This window comes from Anopheles marshallii, chromosome 2 (genome assembly GCF_943734725.1).
Source record: "Anopheles marshallii chromosome 2, idAnoMarsDA_429_01, whole genome shotgun sequence".
Lineage (NCBI taxonomy): Eukaryota > Metazoa > Arthropoda > Insecta > Diptera > Culicidae > Anopheles > Anopheles marshallii.
In genome coordinates this window covers 65,240,366-65,263,044 of record NC_071326.1, presented here as the reverse complement: position 1 = coordinate 65,263,044, position 22,679 = coordinate 65,240,366, and the positions used below count along the sequence as shown (strand labels likewise).

Genomic DNA, 22,679 nt, shown 5'->3' with positions numbered 1-22,679 from the left:
GCAGGATCGATTGCAGTTGATTGTCGCCGGCCGGCAATGGGAACTAAACAAATCGTGGACAAATTATGGATCGGTCAATATGTATTGATTGCGGGGTAGACTGTTTAGTTGTGGACATGAAATTCCCGGATGTAGTAAAAACAGCGACAGCAAACTGGCCCGATTTATAACGTATTGTTGTAGACAGTGCACAATACGTCGATAAACGAATATCTTACTGATGTTTTTTGTGTATTACGATTTTAAAATCAAAATGAATAATTTGACGTTATTATAAAAACATTAAGGAAATTAAATGGTACAATTATATATAAACTATCGATAACATTTATCGTATTTATACAACATAGTACTCGTAGCTTAAGAGGTTTGAGAAATATCTGGTAAAAGATGCAATTTAACGTACTACACAGGTAAATAAGGTACAGCTCTTCCTCAAATACTAACTGCATATATTTAAATTTTGCACCCGATGATCTCAAAACAATGTTATATAAATCTTGAAAATTTGAAATCGGTTAACTTGAAATTTTCATCAAATGCACAAGTGCAGACAGTCCAGGAATTATTCGATATTACACCAGGATTCGATATACACGGAAATTCCAGATGGATTTCTCACGAATTTTTGCGATCCGAGTCCGAATGCATTATGTATATATCTAGCACTAACTGTGCTTGGGCTGAGATTTTAGTTTGAAATTGATATACTTTTGTTTTAAAGCAAAAGTACAGACAAATTTTCAGTCAAAGCCCTTTTTTTTGTTTTCGTTAAAACGGACTGGCCGTATCGACTTATTTTACCACGTAGCCGGATAGTGAGTCCTTGCTACGAGGGATTGGTCCGGATTGTTTTTTGGTAAACATCTGTAAACATCTGTCATTTTGACATAAATTGACATATTCAAAATTTGGTCATGTCAATAAGTTCAATTATTATATTATATTACTATTATATGGATATTTTATTTTCCTTTCATTTATATTTTTTTAATACTTGGTTTACGATAATTTGTGGTAAAATGCACAGTATGTATTGAAAATCCCATTTTATTCTACAGAGCTCCGATGAAGTGCATATGCAAACATTTTTCCGCGAATATACATAAATCCAGTATATGAAACATTTTTCAAATGTGATATTTCCAAAAATCCTGGAAATATAGTATATGAAACATTTTTCAAATGTGATATTTCCAAAAATCCTGGAAATGAAATGCCAAACTACTGAGTATGCATATCTCTTTGTTTTTTGTAAATGTAGCCATTTTTAATAGTTCTTAGCAGTAGATGATGGTTTCGGGCATTCCTGTTACCACAGTTACGCAATCCGATATCTGATACATTTAAACAAAATGATGAATTTACATTCCACTATTTTTCTTCGCCAGAAGCTGGTTTTTGCTATAAATTATTCCATCGTTGCGTGACTAACGCTCCCCAGTGGTTTGCCTTAAAATTTAAACAATACACCAACGACTCGTTCACACACTCTGCGAACGTTTTGCAATATTCATTCTATCACGAGCGGAAACGAACCCTTATGAAGCATGAATCGAAACATTTACCTTCCGATTTTTCGCCCACGTATCCCTTAAGGGGATGATGTAAGTTTCCTGTGTTCCTGCATCCTGTGGCCGAGTATTTGAAAGATAATTCCAATCGTCCCAAGACTAACAAACGAAACCGGGCATTGTGTTGTGTCAATGTTTCATTTCAATTCCTTGGGTATTATGAAACTGATCTTCCTCTTTGAATTTCACTGTAGAACCTTGGTCTGTCGTCAGGCATGACGGTTAGTTATCTGTGACATAATCTCGATTTCCAGACTTTTTGAACTGGTTCAGTCCAGAATTGAACCCAAACCTGGAGTGTTTTCGAGTTGCTCATTATCCCTTTTTCTAGTTGGATAATTTATTGTACTACTTAATCACAAAACTACTAAATCAGTAACGATTTTAAAAGGTATCAAACTAAATATTGACAACATGTTAAACATACTACTAGCACAAATGATGTTCGATACGTTTCATGCCCAAAAGTTAAACGGTAATTAAAAGAATTATCGATTGTACTGTTACATGTTCACAGCGAAACGGTGTTGGCCGTATTTAATGCGTACACCGTACGTGCGACGATTTGAATGGGGATAGCACGCATAATGAATGGAGCTAATGAAAGCAGCTTTGGTGCGCTGAGCTGTGAACATAATGTGAGGCAACCAGCAGGGGATCCTTTAGTCCATTCGCAAAGGATTCTATTATACCGTCACGCTGGGATAGGACCGGATAAAACCCCGTACCAGCTATTCAAATATGCTTCTCGTACCAGCTTCGACAACGTGCATGTAGCGACTCTTACAGTCCGTTCGCTGTCAAGATCATGTGCATGATGGGTTCCCAACGTCGAAACGGCACACACGTATACGGGCACATACGCACACAAAGTAAACGTGTTCGTCCTTGATCGTGATGTTAGCACACAGTCACGTCAAATGACGAACAAATGACAATTACAGTGCCTTCGTAGGTCTTCAAATTACTTTTACCTCCTTTCTATCCACCCGCTTTCGATCCCGCCGTGAGCGTGTGATTTGATTCTAATCAACTGGCGGTGGAATTCCGCCACTAGCTTACCCAGCACCAGGCGCCTCCATCGATCCACATTATCCTTTCCATACAGCGTGTCACGCTAATCTTGAATCGCACCACCACCACGCACACCGTTTACTCGCTCTTGTATATTAAATGTAAAATTTGCTACAATGCACTGTTTCCCCGTCTAATCACGGCAATGCAGTTGCGGCTTAAACGGTACGATTACTGGCAATCGAAGATTGAACGTGATTGAAACGCTCACGTAAAATGGCATTGGTTTTCTTCGCTTTCTAATTCGACTGCCTGGTCGTCTTTATGCGATAAGTCTTTGGAACTAATGTTTGCTTTAAAAGACTTTGTTCAGTTCCTTATTAAACAACTTCAACATAAGAGAAATTTGTTTCAATAATGTTGCTGTTCGAATACTGATCTGAAGAATAATATTATTTCGCAAAACTGTCCTCTATAGAGCGTGTTTCATTTTACCTATTATTCATTATGTTTGTGCAGGGCTGTCGGCGGCCATTGTAAATAATACAACTTAACGAGTCCGAAACGCTTTTCTCGCAACACTGCCCTGGGAAGTAGTTCATCGATTAAACAGCAGAAACGGAACAAAAAAAAAAAGGTCTAATTCACCTAACAGTGAATGACAAATCCCTGTCCTACCGAGATCTTTTCCAGGTAGGCAGGACAAAAACAAACGACAGCAATTAAAGCTGAACCGTACAGAGCCAGAAGGCGACGAGAAACGGGGCGGTAACAAACAGGAACCATTCCGGTTCCGTCGCCACTTAGCCACTGCCATTTGTTGACGGTAGTACGGCTGTGGACTGCCGAACCCAACACTGGCAACATCCTGCCAAACTGCTACAGCCACGGCGAAACAACCTGTAGACACTGAGGCCGCCGGTCGACGGGATGGTGGTGTGATAATAATAACGATAACGATTACGATTATAATGTGCGAGTCCCGTGCGTGGGTGTGTTAGTGGGCCGGCTCGACCCTTTTTTTCGACACAATGATTGACACTTTTGGGGCTGAGGATAACACTTACTCTGCCGGGGTCCGTCGCCGTGTTCGTCCGTTTTGCACCGGGTGTGAGAATTTGCTGATGCTGGAATTACCACAAATCACTGCGAGTCACTCCGATCGCACCATGGCACACTCCGGCCACAAAGCACACCGACTCGGGTTCACTGGTAAACAATGTTGTGGTCACTTCGCTTCGCAAAACGCGGAAAACTTACCCCCGTAAAAATGAACCAGTACGTTGTGCGGACCAACACACACTGACACCGAAGAAAATCACGCTGCCCACAAATGGGTGACGGAAGTCCGTGGGCGTTAGCGGGTTCTGCTTTTGTGCCGTCCGATTCGCACGGTGTCTCAACTCGCTGTGAGATGTGTCCGCATCGAACGGCGCGTATTAATAACATTCACCTGCGAGCTGCAACCAGCGTTGCGTGAGTGTGTCCAGGCGAAAGAGCGAGACGGTGCGCTTTCCGATCGTGCGCCGAAAGCTCCCGAAAGCTTCCGATTGGCAAGGGAAGGCTTCCACCAAAAAAAAGGGCTGCCATACTGCTGTGGCGGCTGGCCATGGCTGGTGTCTGCAATGGAGGTATTTGTTGTCGTGCAATGGTCGGGTTTCTCATGCGACGCTACCTGCCATCTGTTCACATCGGGAACCTTATTTTTTCGGTACTCCTTCCCCCTTTTTATGCCACACGCATCCATCCCGTGACTCATCCCGACCATGGCCAACACTTTTCACGGTCGTCAACAAACGGCACCAATACACTGCCGAGCTCGCACACAAACACACCGTCGAATCCTTTTCTCGTATCAAGCATTGCCTACCTTCGGGCGTTTTCGTTAGACCGGAGCGTTTCATTCATAAGAAGGCGCAAATGCTTCGTACGCAGCGTGGAAAATTGCGCTTGCAGGAGCCAACGTGATGCGACGCAGAGCGTTTGTTTTGCGAAACGAAAGAAAAAACAACAGCAGCAGCACGAACGTGTCTGAACTGACCGATACCATGCGGGAGCGTTATGCGGTGGTGGTAACGGTAAGAGAGCTAAAAAAATTACCCCAACGTGCTACATAAACAATGCCATGCGAACAACACGAAGCGCAGCATATCTTTTCGCGAACCATGTGGCGTTGGGATGAGATTTTTCACCAAGGTGCGTTGCTTTAGGGACGCAAGCATCCGTATGTGAAGCCAGTATTTATATGTGTCAGTGTGAGGTTTTTCTATCGAGAACCAAGAATTTTCCGCATTGGAGGTAGAAAATGTCTGATTGGAAGTTGGTTGGAGTAAAGTGAAACATTTGGAATTTTAAGCCGTGTAGGTTATTCGTTCCAGTGGCTAGAGTTGCAACATACCGAAACTCAATTAATTTAAATATCTAGCTGTTTTCCTAATTGCTACGATTGTAAGTACCACCGAAATCTAGCCGAGATTACTCATCCATTTGGTACGACTCCCAAATCAAATGCATCCTAAACTACAACGATTTGAACGATCCATGAATAAAACATATCGCTTGCACATGGGAACGACAAACTTTGCCTCCTTCGTATTCCTTCGACGTGCCTACGATTATGATAAATAGCTCCACTTGTAAACGACTCCCTACTTACGGAGGGCTTATCGTGCTCGTTACCACCATCCCAGAACGGGGAGTATACCGAGGTACAAAGTTTCAAATATATCTGCAAGCATCGTGCTACCAATCTTACGCTCTCGAACCCCAATTCCACCAGAAATGCAATTTCTTATTCATGACCACTTTCACGAACGGGGGGAATTTGTGCCAACGGAAACGGATTTTGCCCGTTTGCCAAAACGGGCTTTGCGACTGGGGAATGAATAGTTTTTCCACACACATGCACACACGTCCCCCGCCCTAGTACACCAGGAACGACCGTGACCGCGAGTAAATAGAAAAGGGCAAAGAAGCAGAAGAGTGGGTGACCTCAGTGACGTTCTAAGCCCAGGAAAACTTTTGCGTTTTTGATCAATGCAGTTGATGCTCTGTTCGCTCGATCTCTCGCTCTTACACACCCTCTGTGAATGTATGAGCACATACTTCCGTATCTTCAACCGCAGCACGGCCTTTGAGATTCTATTTGTTCGTGGCGTTGCTGGGAAAGCAATTAAAATGAAGAGAGAAAATATACCGGTACACCCACGATGGGGCGGGAAAGGCACAGAATTATTGCATGTCAATGTTTAGTGGTCCATGAGCGAACCGGCACTATCGCATAGGAAAACAATGACCAACTGTGTCATCTAGGTCGCAGGCTGCATAATTGGGTCAGGGTAAAGTTTAATTTATGCTCGCAGCATAATAAAGCAAATAATAACTGCATTAGGAACGAGATGCGTATTTATTTTCAATAATAAACGCATTAAAATGAATCTTACTCCTACTTTGTAAATCTTTGCAATAATTCGGCAGTGAAGAATAAGGAGCATTTCAGTGCTGGAATGTTTTAGAAGGATGTTTAAATATGTTTGCTAATTTGTTCCTTTTTGTTCATACTAATATACAATCGTCTTGTCGCAGTATTATAAACTCGACAAAATAGGCTCGACCTGGCTTGTAACAGATCAAAAGCGGTTTGTCTACAGTAGAAAAGAATAGTTAAATACAAATCAATGGAACTTTAGCATAGCATAGCATAGTATAGTTACCAACAGTATTTAGTACTCGGTGTGTTAAAGATGATACTTTAAAAATGTTTTCATTCTAAAACTAAATATTGTTCGAAATTTTTTATTTATTTTGCTGACCTAAGCGGCCAATACTAGCGATAGTGAAAAAATACGTTCAATTTTTATCACAATACTTTATCAATTCCACAGATAACAGTTCCCAGTATGACTAGAGCCATTCCACAATAAATTTCTAAAACGAAATGTGCAATGTTTTATCAGTTCAACATACATCTACGGAAATTTAAATAAAAACTAGACCAATGCGGTTTACTTACTCCAGCCTGATTGTCGTTCACCCAGCAGCCTCGCGGTAATTGCCGTAAAGACGAATGTTAACGAGTTTGCCATCGGAACGGTGAGCGAAAGTGCGGTCCTTTGAAGAGTGAAAACATACACAATGCTGCCCAGTTGATTGACAAGCAATGGGAGCAAATACTGTAAAATACATTTAAAAACATATAGAAATATAACAATCGCTGAGAGCGAAGAATGCATGGAGCTGGAGCTAACAACTCACCTGCCAACGAGAGATAAGAAATCGAATTTCCAGCCATAGCTGACCTAATTTACTGTTTGCCTTCAGTTCGTTATATCCGATACTACCGCGTTTGATGAAAGGATTGGTCGATCCCCACATAAAGGCAACGAGTAATATGCTAAGCAATGCGTAGATATCTACAGAAATTGATGCGATATCTGCTTTGGTCCCAGTTGGTGGATTCTCGGGAGAATTCATAATGCTATGAACACTGGGCTTCTGCTTGTTTGATCTCGATAAAGTTACCTGTTTACAAAACAACTATTTCTATTGTATGTTCTTCACACTGTACGTTATAATGAAACCAAAAGCTGCATGTTGAAAGAATCACACTGAAAAAAGGTAGCAGAGCAAACCATACCAAATACAGGCCAATCAACAAATTGTCACAACAAAACTACTAACTTACACTCTTTTCTGAAAATTACCACAGTTGCATAGGTTAATTATGCGAGAAATGTAATAAAATTGCACAGAATCTCAAATTAGCGCCGGCAAATTTTGACTGCGAACATCAAGTAAAACGTAAACAACAACATTGCCTGCTGATCCAGAGGCGTCAAAGCAGTCCACTTCGACAATTATTTTCGAACTTCGAACGAAGGTTGACGTTTGGCCAGCGTTACACCCATTTGAAGTTTCCGTTATATTGAATATTTTTACACCTTAAGCAAAAAAGTAAATTAACCGAAAATGCGTAGAGCAGTTTAAGTCATTTTACTATGGAAAAGTAAGAATTTATTTACTAAAACCTTGAAGTGACAATTGAGTTTAAAATGTTCATTTGAGTAGTGCCCTTTTCGTTTGAAAAACATTTGTGAACAAAATATTACTTCCATTTCTTTCTTATTCGTACAACCATCTACCTACCATTTGTTATGCTCGTACTTCAATGACTCTTTATTATTAGAATATTAGGGATCTGAACGACACGCATTGTTAAACAAAAAATCAGTTTCGTTTCGATTCGTCGCCATCTTCATCTGCCGTCAGTCGTAAGTGTGTACGATCAACACTTGTTAAACTTGGTTTCAGTTTTGTTAAAATGGAGCAGAATTACTTCTTTTAAAAATCTGTTCGATTTGATTGGTTTTGTTCCCAATCGTTGGCATCGTGGGTCCCTGTTCAGGGTGTGGTAAATTAAATTTTTTTTTCATTAATTCGGAATAACGCTGCCGAGATAGAATTTGATTTAACTCCGTATTCTTACATGCTACATTCAATTAATTAGTATGAATTGATGATATTTTTACTGCAGTCTACATGTTAACCGGGAGCCAAATCATCGGCGATACTTCAAGGTGGATCCACTACCGGTTGTGCGTGAAGGATACTGTGCGATCGAGTCCTTCAAACGTCTCGAGCTAGGCAGTGTGGTGGAAGCGTACGGAGTGGCTAAACCACCGGTGTCCCTTGGTCCACTCGACCGTCGCTGCTGGTCTGCACTGAGCCGTCGAGATTGCTCAAACGACGAGCTCTTATCCGAGTCCGGATCATCTCGCCCGGACTGTGCACGGTGTTTGGGCCGACTGAGCGTAGACTGGCTGCCGGTAGTCGACTGACGGCTAGTCGCACCGGAACGCGGCAGGGTTGAGATCGGTTTCGCCTGATGTTGGTCCTTGTGGTAATCGATTTCATAACCTTCGCGAATGTTTTTCGGTTTCCAGGGTGCTAGCACCGATATCGAACGCGACACGGTACGTGTCATAGGCTGGACTTTCTTGGAAGACGCGACCGAATTGTTCAGTGACTCGCGGGAATACGCCCGACGCCGTGCATTTGCTATCTGAGGGTGCGGTATATCACCAACTGCAGGGAAAAGGAGATGTTGTCAGTCTTTCATGGATCATGCACACGCAGCCTGACTAACTTACCGGTGGTTGCATGCAGGAAAACTACACTGCGCTGACTTTGCTGACTAGATTCACCTTCCGTTCCAGAACTGTCCAGAATGCGATCAATGTCCCTGCAGTAGCAATAGAAGCAGTAGCGAATGATAATTAATTGTAGAATTCTTCATCTCCATATGCTCCTCCAACTTGCCTGTTTAAACTGTCCCGACGTTCGAAGGCACGTGCCGGTTTCTGTGGACCCGATGGTGGCTTTTTGTGCTCACTGCGACTACGACTTCCGGGACGCTGATGGACCGGTGTCTGCGATCGTTCACCGTCTATCAGATCGACAGTGTTTTCCCGCGATCGATGATGCGGATACGCCTTTCTGGCCAAGCGTTCCGGTGTGTAGTCGCGCGTAGTGGTCCGTTCCTGCCTATAGTCCGACGGTGATGGCGATCTCGCCCGGTAGAATGAGCTCGAATGTTCCTCCGAGCGATAATCTTTGCCCTGCGTGGAGAGTTTGCTTCATTAGTACAGTTGGGTTGACAGTTGAGTGACTTGCCTGGTAGACTTACCCGCAGGCTCAGCTCATCCTCTTCGTCCAAGTTGTGCAACGAGGACGAACGATTGCGAGCGGTATCGCGCATCTTGGGGGCCGTGTCCAGATCGTATGCACTGCGATATTTCTTGTCCGATTTCGAGAGATTACTCCTACGGTAAGGGCGCAAAAGTGTTGCACTAAGAATGTCTGTGATACATCTACTTCATATCAGTAAATCTTACCGTGCCGATCTGTACGAGGTCGCATTCTGATCGCCATATTCCGTATCGGTGTCGCCGAAGAAGCGTAAACTCTTCGCCTGCTTCGGCGGTGGCGTTTTCGTGTCTGTGCTGAGGTTCGGTTTCGAGCTAGACTTCTTGCGCGACAATCGATCGAACGACTTAAACCATTCCGAACGGGAGGACGTTTGTTTCTGGCCGTCTGGTGGAGAGGACGCTGACAGTTTCGAGCTCTTGAACGAAAGTGAACGTTTCGCGGAGGAAGGGCTGGATTTCGGCGTCGAGAGCCGTCGACGTGTGGCAATGTCCGGTACGCGGGACCCGTCGGCACTATCCGAACGGAGACTGCCGGCACGGGAGTGGTCCCGCTTATCCGAACCATCCGTGCCCATGCGGACCAACTTCTTTCGTGTAGAGCTGACAAACTGTTTTACCTGGAGATTAGAACAATTAGCACAGGGAAGTTCGGCTGATGTACGAACCATCGTCACTCACCTTGGCTAGACCACCGGCTTTCTTGTCAACCTTCAGGGAAGGTTTCAATGTATCGCGGGTATAGCTGCGACTAGCCGAAACCTCATCCAAACGTGGATCATAGCGTGATCCATCGTCGATGCTGCGTTCACGGTAAACATGCCCTTTCCTCGGCTTTCGCATGCAGCTGTTCGTGTGTGTTCGCTCCATACGCAAGAAATCCTCGCAGGTGCGTACATTTTCCGTCAGTGTAAACTTCGTCCTGCAAAGTGGGTCAACACAGCAAAAATGAGAAGTTCGTCGAAGATGGCGATCCTCCTTCACTACCTACCCCGAGATGAATTCCTGATTGAACGAATCTTTGCGAAAATCGTTCTCAATGCCCGAATCTCCCTTATCGACCGCATTCCGCGTGGTGTAACTGCTGGCAGCTCCGTGCTCCGGTACGTATCGGTTGAATCGCTGTATCTCAGTACGCCCAGTCGATCCTTCGCGATCGTACACCGTTCTGGAGCTCGTCACGGCTTCCACGTTGTCGCCGGGATATTTGTACCGCTCCACGTACTCTTCCGATACGGGCTTTCCATCCCGATTCACAACCGTCTTTGTGACGAACGTCTCCACATAGCCACGGGAATTTCTTCTCGGTACGGCATTGCGATCCTGTGACGGCTCTCGGAAGGTAGGCGTTGGGGAGAGTGTACTCCTGCGTACCGGTGACTCGTGTCGATCGAGTACACGATCCACCGACCGACGCTCTGTGGTCGTGCGGTACTTGCTTGTACTGCTGCTAGCTGCTGTCCGGTGTGCTCCGGACGTAAGTTGTATCGGTACCGGAACGGTCCTTTCCGGTGACATCCGATCGAGCAAATCGCGCGACCCGATGCGTGACCGTATACGAGACTCGAGAATTTCACGCCGTTGGCTAAGCTCGTGGAACTCCGGTAGATGTTCCTTCCCGTCCGCTTGGCCCCGATAATGGACGCTATAGCTGTTGGAGAAATTCCTCTCTACCGGTGTCAACCGCACGACACTGGGCGCGATTGGTGGATCCTCGTCCGAGTTGGTGAGAAACGATTTCGGTGACGTTCGGGATGTGTTTTGAGTGGTGCTGCTCGCGGTGTGTACGTAAGCGGATGATTTATAGCGTTGTTGCCGCCGAGAATAATCTATCCCGAGCCCCTCGTCCTCGTCGCTGTTCGTGTGCAGCTTACGACGTATCCCATTGACCGAGTGCGGCGAATGGTCTGTTTCGTCCAAGCGATACTTCGGCAGCGGCGGGCTGGGACGCTGCGTAGTGTCCAGAAACCCACCGGTAGATCTCACCTTACCGTCGACGGATGTCCACATGGTGGTGCTAGCTGGATCTTCCTCCTCAGTAGAAGGGTAATGCTGGTGTTTCACGGTATGTTTCGATTTGTTTGCTTCGTTCGAAACGACTTGTGCGTATACGATCGGTTCCCCTGGACCGCGGGTGTACGAGAACCCACCGCCAACGATCTGGGCCGGTGGTGGCGATGTGTGACGTTCGCTGGACAACCGCTTGACGATGTTTTCCACCGTAACGCCCTTGGTAAGGTGAGGCTTTTCCGGTGGTAGCTGTGAACTGTGCAGTGCGTCCTGTGATTTGGCAGTGTTTGTCGAGCGCAGCAGGGTGATCGTTTCCATAACGCCCGGTTTCGGTGTGATTCTCGTCGACGGTTTGGGCTCCTCGGACACGGCTCGCCCGCGACGTACGTACGCGGTCAGCGGATCGGTTTGCTGCGTGTACTCGAGCGGTGATGCCTCGATGATTGGAGTCAGTGGGTCATTCTTTTTGCCGATGGACCGTAGATCACCCAGTTCTTGCGTTGCCCGACGCGGTACTTTACGCTGCTTCACTAGAGTGCCGGTCCTGGATGCGCTCGAACTACCGACATCACTTTTACTACGTCCAAGGGTGCTTCTGCTCGAGGGTGCTTGATTGGAGGCGACCGGTGTCTTTAGCGCGCCAGACTCATCCGACTGCTTGCGGCTGAACAGGTTCAACAGGCTCTTGGAAGGCTTTTTGGAAGCGGCGTCACTCGACGATCGGGTGACCTTCTTCGTGCGTGACTTTGAGCGCGATGGCAGTGAATTGAATCGGGCCGCACTGAGCGGATCTGGGTACTGTTTGGTGACGTTGTTCGACGCTGTTGTACCACCGCCGCTCACTCGGGAACGGTCGATCTTATCTGCCTGGGCAAGAACGAATTCGGCTTCACGGCGGATCGCTTCCTGGGAGAGATTTTCTGGCAGTTCCTTACGAACAGTACCGTTTGCCGGAGAGCTCCGGGTACCCTCAAGCCGGGGACCTGCAATGATAAAGCAGATGGAGCGGTTCGTTGTAGCTGTGGGGCTGTTGTGTTAGAGTTAAGCTAGAGGATGAATTATGGAAAGGGTAAGATTTTCTCACGACCAAAAGATACAGTACCGGAACCACCCAATCACACTACATCAAGCGTAAAAGGCTACACCACTGCAAACAGCGATACAAGCATCCCAAGAATCAAACATAACTACCCAACCATAAAATCTAATTTTTCAGTTGGATTTACTTCATCGAATGCAGCTTACTTACGTAGTAATAAAAATTCTCAAGACGATGAGGATTCTGAATTAGTGTCCAGTTAAATGACAATTTTATTTATTAAAAAGTAATCGAAATGAGCAATCGTTAATTATCGTTATTTAACTTGTACAAAGAGTTGTAATGTTGGAATTACTGGCAAGAAATTTAAATTAGCAGTAAGAGTAAGGTAATTCTAAAACTACTCCGAAGGGAGGACGCCAGAAAGTATGCAAATTGTTGTAAGAATTGCCTTGTTAGACAGCAAAAAATATTTCCCCAACTAATGTACTGCCCAAAAAAATCAATGTATACTTTTAGGCGTTTTTAAATGAAATGTGCAACACAATGCACGTAGGTAGTTTGTTTGGATTACAATCAGCTTTATTTTGATACAAAGTTATACGTTTAGGGGCGGCCCGGTGGCATGATGGTAGCGGCGCCGGTCTTCACACGAACGGACTGGACCAAAATCCCATCCGGGCCAATCTCCCGGAGCAAGGACTGACTATATCCGGCTACGTGGTAAAATAAGTCGATACGGCCAGTCCGTTCTAGCGAAAAAAAAAAAACAAAAATTTATACGTTTGGAATTCATACGTTATACATTATACACTATCTATACATCTTGCGAGGATGCAAACCACGTTTGGAGCTGTTTTATATTATAAGATTTTTAATGTTTGAGAACTTTTTATACATTTTGGTAAGATTGGTCGAATAAGTACATTCATTAGCACTACAATAAGCATCTGCTTGTCCTCGTAGGAAATGATAAAAGAATGCGCTACATCATTATTAGCACAATTTTTATACGATCAGCTATAATGATCAATGATCAGTTGCAGTGATCTATAGCACACAAAAAGAGCTACCTTGCCGATGGATACATAAATTGGAATATAATATCGTTAATCAGCATTAATGTCTACAATATGGTAAAAAATAAATCCAACAGCATAACACTACACCTAAAAAAAACACCCCACTTAATAACGCGGAAACGTTATGATTGCCGGCGATGGATCCTTCGTTCTGCTAATTACGATCGTATGCCATTCGTACGAATTTGTGCGATCGCGCCGCTTTGAATGACACCCGACCCGTCTGTGCGCCCGGATCGCAACACTTCCTGGAGCGCCCTTACTACAAGACGACCTTGCTACCGAACGGTTGCCTTTCACTGCAAACGCCGGGCACACTGCACTTGCATTGCCACCGGCTGGAATGCGATCGTGAAATACAACAGCCGCCACACACAAAAAAAGGGAAACAAAATAAATCAACCCCACAACGAACCGATCGACCTGTCCATTCGGTGCAGGGGAGATTTTCTCGGGAGCCACCGCCACCCCCTCGACTCCCTTGAGGACGTTTGACGGGGGAAAAACAAGGGCTGACAAAGAGAAAAACTTAACCCGCTTTTGTGCCGGCGATGAAATGCGCACGGCGGTGGGCACTGACGGCGCTGAATAAATTACGCTCAGCTCAACAACCCATCGACTCGTAGAGGTCCATCAGCGAGTGGCTTGCTGTGCGGGTCGTTCTAGCATAGAGCATTGCTATTATGCAAATGCTTCCCTTTCGCCCCATTCAGCGCTGCTCTATGGCATTCGATCACCTCGAGGGTATTTTTCGCGTGCGCAGTTATAGATTCACTTTTGCGCCATACACACGCGTACGGATCGGTAATCCGTGGTCTGTGCGGGGTACGATCGAAGGAACCGGTCAGCCACCGCACAGGCTTTATCACATTGAACCAAACTCGATCACTCGAGCTCTTGCTGCCAACCATCTCGCTAACGCATGTCGCGACACCACGCAGCCATCATAATGGTGACCGAACGTAACCAAGTCACCTGGCGTTAATTTACGGCCGATGGGTCGACAAAATTAGTAAACATCGTGTAGTGGCCATGACAAATAAATGAATTACACACACGTTTAGGGGAGGTAACAATAACAAGAATAGAAAAATAGTAAACAATTGCTCTAAGTTACACGTCTTATTCGTGCGGTGCACTTTTGCACCGGGTTGTGTGCAGATTACTGATCACATAAACAGGCGGCTATGTACTTACTAACCCAATGCTCTAACGCATCGTCAATTTCGAAAAGTGGGACTATTTTTACCACACACATACAATTACCACTGACGTATAAGGAACGGCGTGGGTATACTAGGGCAATGAGTAAAGTGATTGCTTTTATTACGTATTTAGACAACTAGAGCGTCCACTGGAAATTGAGTTTGAATGTTCTACTCTTTGAACAATGAGCTTTATTCGAATCATCGTTATAAATGTGTTTAACCAGCTGTATTTTTTTGCGTTTCTGGCCTTATGCAAATAGGCATACAATTTTTATATTCTAAATATGCGATCTATTCTATCTAAATATGCGATCAATAACAAAGTTAAAATTGCTTAAATACATAATTGATTAATTATTTTCTCAACCTGCCTTAAACATGGAAACAGGAACAAACTACTTTACTAGGATGGTAAAATTTTATTAGAAAGTATAGTGCGGCAAACTTCATGTTAAATTAAAAAAAATTATACACTGTATTTGTCATACATTGTGAAAACCTCAAAAATGACTCAAAGATTTTAACAATAAATTACAGTCAAGTGTAAATGAAACAAACATCATCACTGCCAGCATCATCAATACATTTAGGAATACATCCCTTTTATACCCAAGTTATAACTGGGTGAGAACCCCTGAAGGTATGCAAATAATATTTAAAAACTCTTTCTAAATTTGAATATAACAGAAAGTTTTGCATAGTTTCAGGCGTGATGAGCACAAGATTTCACTCAGTGCCTTTATCACTGTCTTTCGACTTCTTGCAACGCTTAAGACAAACAAATTAAAAAAAAAAATTAACAGATATTACCATATCATTTGTTACTTCGAACTTTAATAAAAATGATAATTCTACTAGAAAACACATGAAAAAATATATTAGAAAAAAAGCGAAGCTGCAAATCCATATTAAACTTAAGTAAATTTTAAAACAACTGAAAACTAATTAAAAACTGAAGAATTAAACAATACCTGGCAAACAAATCATCCACTAATATAAAGAAGATTTTCTCCTACCGTTCGTCGTAATTCATCGTCCACTGTTGAGCCATTTCAATGCAGTCGCACGAGATTGTACAGATAAAAGACATCGTCCGACAAAAGGGTGAAATAATAAAAAGGAACGACCTATGGCCAAGGTTAGTCGGCGTTATCCCATTCCGGGGATGCCTAGAAGATGTTCCCCGTGCGCGGCGCACTTTACATCTAGCTGATACGCAAAACGGTTGGTGCGGCCGTGCGTAGCGTGTAATTTGCAGCTGACAGGTATAAATGGAAACGGTGCGGCACTGATTGCAACTTTGTTGCACAAACATCCCTAGCACCCAACCGCATTCGATCGATCGTCCACTCAGCAGGAGCATGGCACACCACGGTGGAAAACTCGTGGCAGTTTCGGACGTTTCAAACGGCAACCATTACACGGTGCACGGTACGCACCCGTGTGACAAACCGACGGCAGAAAGAAGCAACCTCGATAATAGTCGCTGGCAAGTGCTACGGCGCGTAGGATGCGAACAAACGCCACTAAACGCAAATTGCTTATTACAATATTTTAGATGAATAAGTATCACGGCCCGATTCTGCGCCTTAAGGGTGGCTTTGGAATGCTTCTGGGCGGGAAACAGAGTGAAGAGTGATACGACGGCTTAACAAACTAACTGAGCTTTCTCGGATAGGAAACAAACACAGTGGACGGTCTGGACCTGGCTGGCCAACGCGAAACGTGCCCCAAAACAAACACGTCCGTTGTTCGTCTAGATCAAGATGGATGCTGCAAGCGGGATAGAGGTGTGTAGAAAACTTGTCCACCACGTCAGTTGGTCGCAGGCACCTTTTTGGTGACGTGAATGAAGCTGTTTGTACAACTACTTCCACAAGAGCTCTCGCTGGAACCGTCCCAAACCTAGCGGCGCAAAAGCTCGGCGAAGCCACACAAACCGATCGACTGTAACAGCGAGAAATGGTGAATATTGCTCCGGAACTCTCCGTCACATGCGATAATTAAAACATCCCAGGAATGGCGAATGTGACGACGGAGCCTTGGTAAGTTAAAAAAGTAGTAGACAAAATCCAATCATCATGCAAAACCCTCATGGCACTTGGAAAGCAGTTCACTGCGTAGGAGATCATCCGTTGCAGGCCGTTTTCGGAAACGCTAACGCCTACGCGTTGCTTCCGATAATCGCCATCATGTTCACCGTACGGAATAATTTATGCACACAGTGCTCCAAAAACAATGCGTTGTAAGCACCTGTGCTACTCTCTTGATTAAAGTGTAAGTGCTACAGGGTGCAAATAATACACGGTGTTTTCAGGCAAGTTCCTTTTTTGTCGCTCCTTTGTTCGAGAAGCGTCTTTGTGCGGTTTACTGCAAATGGGCCCTTGAATATATAGGCCATTAGGTGACTTTATTTGTTAATTAATGCGCTTACGTTGCCATTCAATTTATAATGACATTGGAAATCATTTAATGTACGTTCCATTTAAGTTCTCATTTATGATGGTATGACATTTCGTTGCACTTTAAAGAGGATTCAATCAGAATGGTCTTTGCATCGGTGTATGAAACATACAATAGCTTATATTTTACTGTATACAATTTAATTTTGAGATTACTTCATCCATTTTTTACAAATATGTTTATTGATAATTTAAAAATTGTCATAAGAAAATCAGAGTAAACACAATAGAAAATTGTTACGTAATTGGCATAATTAAATATACTTTTTCAGTCGACTCTTGCCATACTCTTCGACATTCTTCTAGTGATGCCCTTAAATATAAGTATAAATCTATAATTATTTTCCATTTTAAAAAAGACATCCTGGATAGATTTTCAAGGAAAAATCTGTCTTATTATAGCTAACTTATTATTTTTCTTAAATATTCAACTTTCAAATATTTACTTTACTTTCTTCATTTTTGAATGATTCATTTTCATAATCCAATATCCACGTGCTGAACGTTTCTTACAACGATAGCCAAAGTCATTCAAACAATGCCACTTTCTTTAAACAAATGTCGATCCTTTGGAAATATTTTTAATCAATTTCCACACAATTAAAAAAAAACACTTTATATAATTAACCCAACAGAATCAGTTTAAACATTGGCATGTTTAATTGGCGGAGCACTGTATTTCTGTAGCTCAAACAAAACAAACAACCAACGCCTACATGTTCCACAGCGAACCTTCGTACGAATACTGGTTTTATTGCTACTAGAAATGAAAAGACCCACTGTAGGTGTATGTCCGCACGGGAAATGGACCGATCGAAACGTGCCCAGTTTCTAGGTGGATCCTACGAAAGTTTATCGCCATTTGTCAACCCTCACCCATCCAATATCTAACGAGGAAACATCCGCGCATCCGCGTATCCGTGGGCAATGACGTGACGGCTGGCTCGCTCCAGTTCTAGACGTCAGCAAGCCAACCGACGCCCAATCGGGTGTGGTATCCATTTCACTACCGGCTAGCAGTTGCTGTAGGTTAATAAGTGTGTTATCGTGTTGGTTACGGACGACGATCACACTCGACCGCGTAGAGTTAGAGGCAAATCGGGTGCAGCAAAACGTAAGTGCATTGCGCTACGGTGCTGATTAGTGTGGTGCTGATTCAAGACGCTAGTGTCATTTTGCAAACGGGTGGGGATTTTTTCCAGTGTCATTTTCACCGCTGCGGGAAGGTGCACGGGGTGTGTCAATCGTTCGGCACGGGCCGATGTTAATAAACATGACATTAAAACAAACAGAACCCAAAAGAGACAAACATTAACGGGGGTTGAAGCGATGGAAGCTCAGTTTTAGTGCAAGAATGGAAGGGTGTGTATAAGTACCAAACAAACAAACAAAAAACCAGAACGAAACAAAACAAGATTGTCACAAAGGCAAACAATAACAAAAGGGTGGGAGGGACACTAGTAAAATGACGAGTTGTACACTAACCGATACGTTTCACGTGCACGTCCCTATTGAACGAGACACGCGGTCCCGGCGAAGTGCCGGCTACGGCAGACGTCTCGACCTCCGTCATCCTCCCGTTCGACTGACTACCGCATTGGACAGGGTGTGCTGCAACCGACGATCATGGTGGCTAGCGTTACGCTTCTAGCACGACGGTTTAGGACTACGGGCCAGTACAGTCTACAAACAATACCCGAACTACTGCTTACCAACGAAATTCTACCGACATGAATTTCGAGCTTAGAAACAATTTTGCTATTTTGGAAAGGGATGGAAAGAACAGATGATGTGAGAGGGATGCAAAATTAAGATGGATGGAGTGGCGTAGTGGCCGTGAAAAAGTACGGGATGAATCGAGCACAAGATCCACAAGCTGACATGCGTTTAATTTTAATTGATTTCATTTCATTTATTTTAACTCAGGCGTAAATGAACACAACAAGAACCACAGAAAAACTGTCGGAAAGGGACAAACTGATGCCATAATGACAGATGATCGGAAGTGTTATAAATGGGGTAGCACTGATTTTAACATTACTTACACTTTTAGTCACTATTAAGGTTAAGGACACGTAACGATCGTGCTTGGTGTGCATCGCATTCGTAAGTAAGATAAGTTTTTGTGCTATGGTCACATAGAATTGATTGTTGTTCCTTATAAGATGGAATTTATTTTGTTCATCAAACCTGTGTAAGGCAATAGAAAACGATTTTCAAATAAAAATTGTTCGATGGTTGCCACATGGCAACCACAACATAAAAATTAAAATGAAATAATTTGATCGAGTAACCATCGACCATAAACAGGTGTAGAGAGATGGAATTATGAGGGAGTAACAAAACTCTAAATGAATTCGAAACATTAATTGCATAAAATGATAAGTTGTTTTGTTGTAAAAACTAAAAACTCAGCAAAAAGACTTCTTAAACTATTTTAAAAAGGAAAAACTATATAAAATATTGTTAGTGTTTGTAATTACAAAAACGCGATATTACAATTGGAACTTTATGGAACAATACTAGCTTTAATTCATGCTTAGGTCTATGTAATGAGGTGGTAACTACTATACTTTCATAGCCACATAATTTTTTTATAACAGAAAGCTCTAATTTACTAACAACATGTAGCTATTTCATAAAAGTCCCTCTAAAACTATCCGTCAAGCCAACAAATCAATGTGATCTCTCTCTGAATCTACTTAATACGCTACAATTTACAATCTAGTTCGCAATAAATACGTATCGTTAGTATTTAATAGCTCTGTATCATGCTGGAGCGTGATTCCAACAAACAGATTGATAAACTATTATGCTCCAGCATTGAACCATCAGTTCCTCGCTCTACGCAGTGGACTAATTATCTGTACACCACTCTTTTGTGTACTTTTTTTATTTCAGACATAAGGTTCGCTTCGTTACGTTCACAATCGTTCCGCTTTGCCAACAAGAGTATGGCGCTACACTTACCGTTTGTAATTCGGTGAAGTAGCTGGCACAATGCTCACCAGGAAAAGACCACCCCGCAATTGCAGAAAAGTTCCGAGTCTGTAATCAAAAAGAATTAAAAAGAATAAAGATAAATATCGGTACTGATCTTGAGGGCTGATGGGGAGAAACGCATTTCCGGGCTGTACTGTGCACATTCATCACGTGACCTTGATATGAGTAGTTCCCTGTTTTGTTGCAGTCAATTCAGACAAGCAGCAACATGGTAGACATCTTCCCTTCCGAAGGTCGCGAATCGGTAGCTTCATGACCTACGGTCATATTGCCGGATCGGGAAGAATCATCCCCTATCGAAGAAGCTACATTGACGTATCGTTGCCCTTATGGAATGTGTTCTCTAGGATGTAGCAGTCTTGGAGGTTTGTATCGCTTCTTCAACACAAGCACCGTTGCTTCCGATCCACTCGCCATGTATTCTCTCCCTGTAGCGCTCCTAAGAGCTACAGCACGAAGGTGATTTCGTGAAAAAGCCATGTGAGTTCGAATCTACCGTCAGTACAAAAAGGAGGTTGCCTTCGAAGTGCCTTTTAAGGATTTGCTCAATGAGCTCAACTCTGGTTCGGGCTCAGGGTCTTCGCGAACGGTAGAAGGGTTCCGTTGGGGAGGGTAAATGCAGTCGTAGTCGTCATCTCCGCTTGTGGTAAACATCGCGAAAAAAGGGTTGTTTGTGCCGGAGGTGACGATGGTATCGGCCGAGAGAACAGTGCGTGATCGCGACCCAGCGGATGTCGCACGTTAAATGTTTGCAATTATTTGACGACAACATTGGTGTGGTGGACATTTTTGTTGCCAAATTTGTCAACAACTGCTAAGAAATTTCCACATTTCGACGCTTTATGATGTATTGCCTTGAGCAGTAATCCTCTTTGAGCATTCCAGTTGTAATTGTATTGATCCAATTAACACAACGCCAATGTGCCCTCATTAAAAATACTCTCGATTTTATAACGAATATTTCATTGAAGAGCTCTTATAACACAAGCAATCATATCTCCCGAAAGCAAACACGTACTTCTCCGTCACAATTCACTTCTATTCAAGTCAACAAGTAATTACCTAATCAACAATCATCAACAAGCTAATAAGAGATTCATTAAACCACCCTTCAATGTCCAATTTTACACATCTACTAGGTGAGTTTAATCATGTGACTCCAGTAGGCCTATTTCACAACTAATTTCGACACCTCGACTCTTGTCCTAAATGGCGTAGCAAAAGTAAAACCACTCCACTCGACAATTCAGCTAGACGAGTTCCGTGGGGCGGAAGTGATCATGAATTTATTGCCATTTTTGCATACGCACGCGCCACAGTTCTTCTATCCCGATCGCGTCATTATGTGACCAGGCTAGGGTTTCCCTCTTCTTATTTTGCATCCACCTACTCGCTACCAAATGACGTTGGTGGCTATATAAAGCGGTTACTGTAAAAATTACCACCCTTGGTTAGAGTTAGTAGAGAAACTATTGGAACACTTCTGAACAAAAAATGCTCCCAGCTTATGCCATCATCGCAACGGATGGTCCGTTAGATGTTTGGGTGTTAGAGGCCAACGGTTGAACCAGAACTAGGCCACTAGGGGCGCTCGCGTTTGGTAGTTGTTTCTGGGAGAAAGAGAGATAGAGGGAGCTAGGAAAACAATTCAGCTAGCTCAACCACCCCGGGTACGGAAGTATGAAGTCATCGGGTAAGCTAGATGTGGATAGCGTGCGTAAGAATGTTCCATACAGGGAGGCGAACTGAAGAATGCAAACACATATCCGGAGCAAGTGTGGGCTTTCAACTCGCCTCACACCTGGACGGTGTACATGCGGTCGGATCGGCACGGCAATGGCAGCCATTTAGTGCGTAGGTCGCCGGTACGTCCAAGCGTCCCCGGAACAAATCGAAATCTTAACCCCTCGCTTTTTCCGCCGGCTGGGCGTACCTTTTCAACGCAAAATGGTGCACGGGGCGTCAATAAATAAATTATTCCATCCTCAGCGTGTGCCCGTACTCCCATTCTCCACCGTACGGTAGAGCCTCAGCCTTGAAGGTGACGATTAACATAGCGATGTACGGTGGCCAACGCAAAATATGTAGACTATTTGCAAAATTGCGCTCGTTGAAGGGTTTGCTGCCGCCATCAGATGGAGAGATCAACGAACGGTATCTTCACGATCGTTACCGTGGTGTTGACCTATCGGAACAAGCGCTCTCACTCTTCCTCGTCCAAAACGGGAGTTGATGATTATACACTACCAAAATCGGGGGGAGCGTTCCGAGATCGTTCCGGAGGCGCCATCTTGTGCCAATGTCAATGGCGAGCGGTCTTTAAACCGCCCGCTCTTCTTACTAGCCTAATTTTGACCTCCAGACACGGCTCGTTCACTTCCTACCCAGACCATATACGGGAAAGCTCTCAAGTGCGACCACATTTGGACGACCCCAACATCTGTCATCGGTGCGCGTTTGGCCGGGTGTTCCAATGTCAGGGGCGGTGTGTCGTGATGATCCCCAAGGTATCTGATGTCTGCAATTGCATCTTAATAAGTCATTAAACGCAGATTTATCGTCATTTTCGACAATAAACAACTC

The 22,679-nt window shown here is 43.9% G+C and overlaps 2 protein-coding genes across 2 annotated transcripts; both read right to left on the bottom strand.

Moving 5' to 3' along the window:
• Nucleotides 1-6,447: 6,447 nt before the first annotated feature.
• On the bottom strand, nt 6,448-7,061 carry LOC128718409 (transmembrane protein 234 homolog). Its single transcript, XM_053812036.1, has 3 exons — nt 6,843-7,061; nt 6,601-6,760; nt 6,448-6,515 (listed from the first exon to the last, which is right to left on the bottom strand). Exons 1-3 carry the CDS (start codon nt 7,059-7,061, stop codon nt 6,448-6,450), a joined length of 447 nt encoding a protein of 148 aa, XP_053668011.1.
• A 1,084-nt stretch (nt 7,062-8,145) lies between these two features.
• LOC128706848 (uncharacterized) lies at nt 8,146-18,666 on the bottom strand. The gene is made up of 8 exons (XM_053801789.1): nt 18,579-18,666; nt 10,284-12,285; nt 9,974-10,214; nt 9,482-9,912; nt 9,274-9,409; nt 8,907-9,205; nt 8,738-8,829; nt 8,146-8,672 (listed from the first exon to the last, which is right to left on the bottom strand). The coding sequence occupies exons 1-8, from the start codon at nt 18,664-18,666 to the stop codon at nt 8,146-8,148; spliced, it is 3,816 nt and encodes a 1,271-aa protein (XP_053657764.1).
• Nucleotides 18,667-22,679: the final 4,013 nt, after the last annotated feature.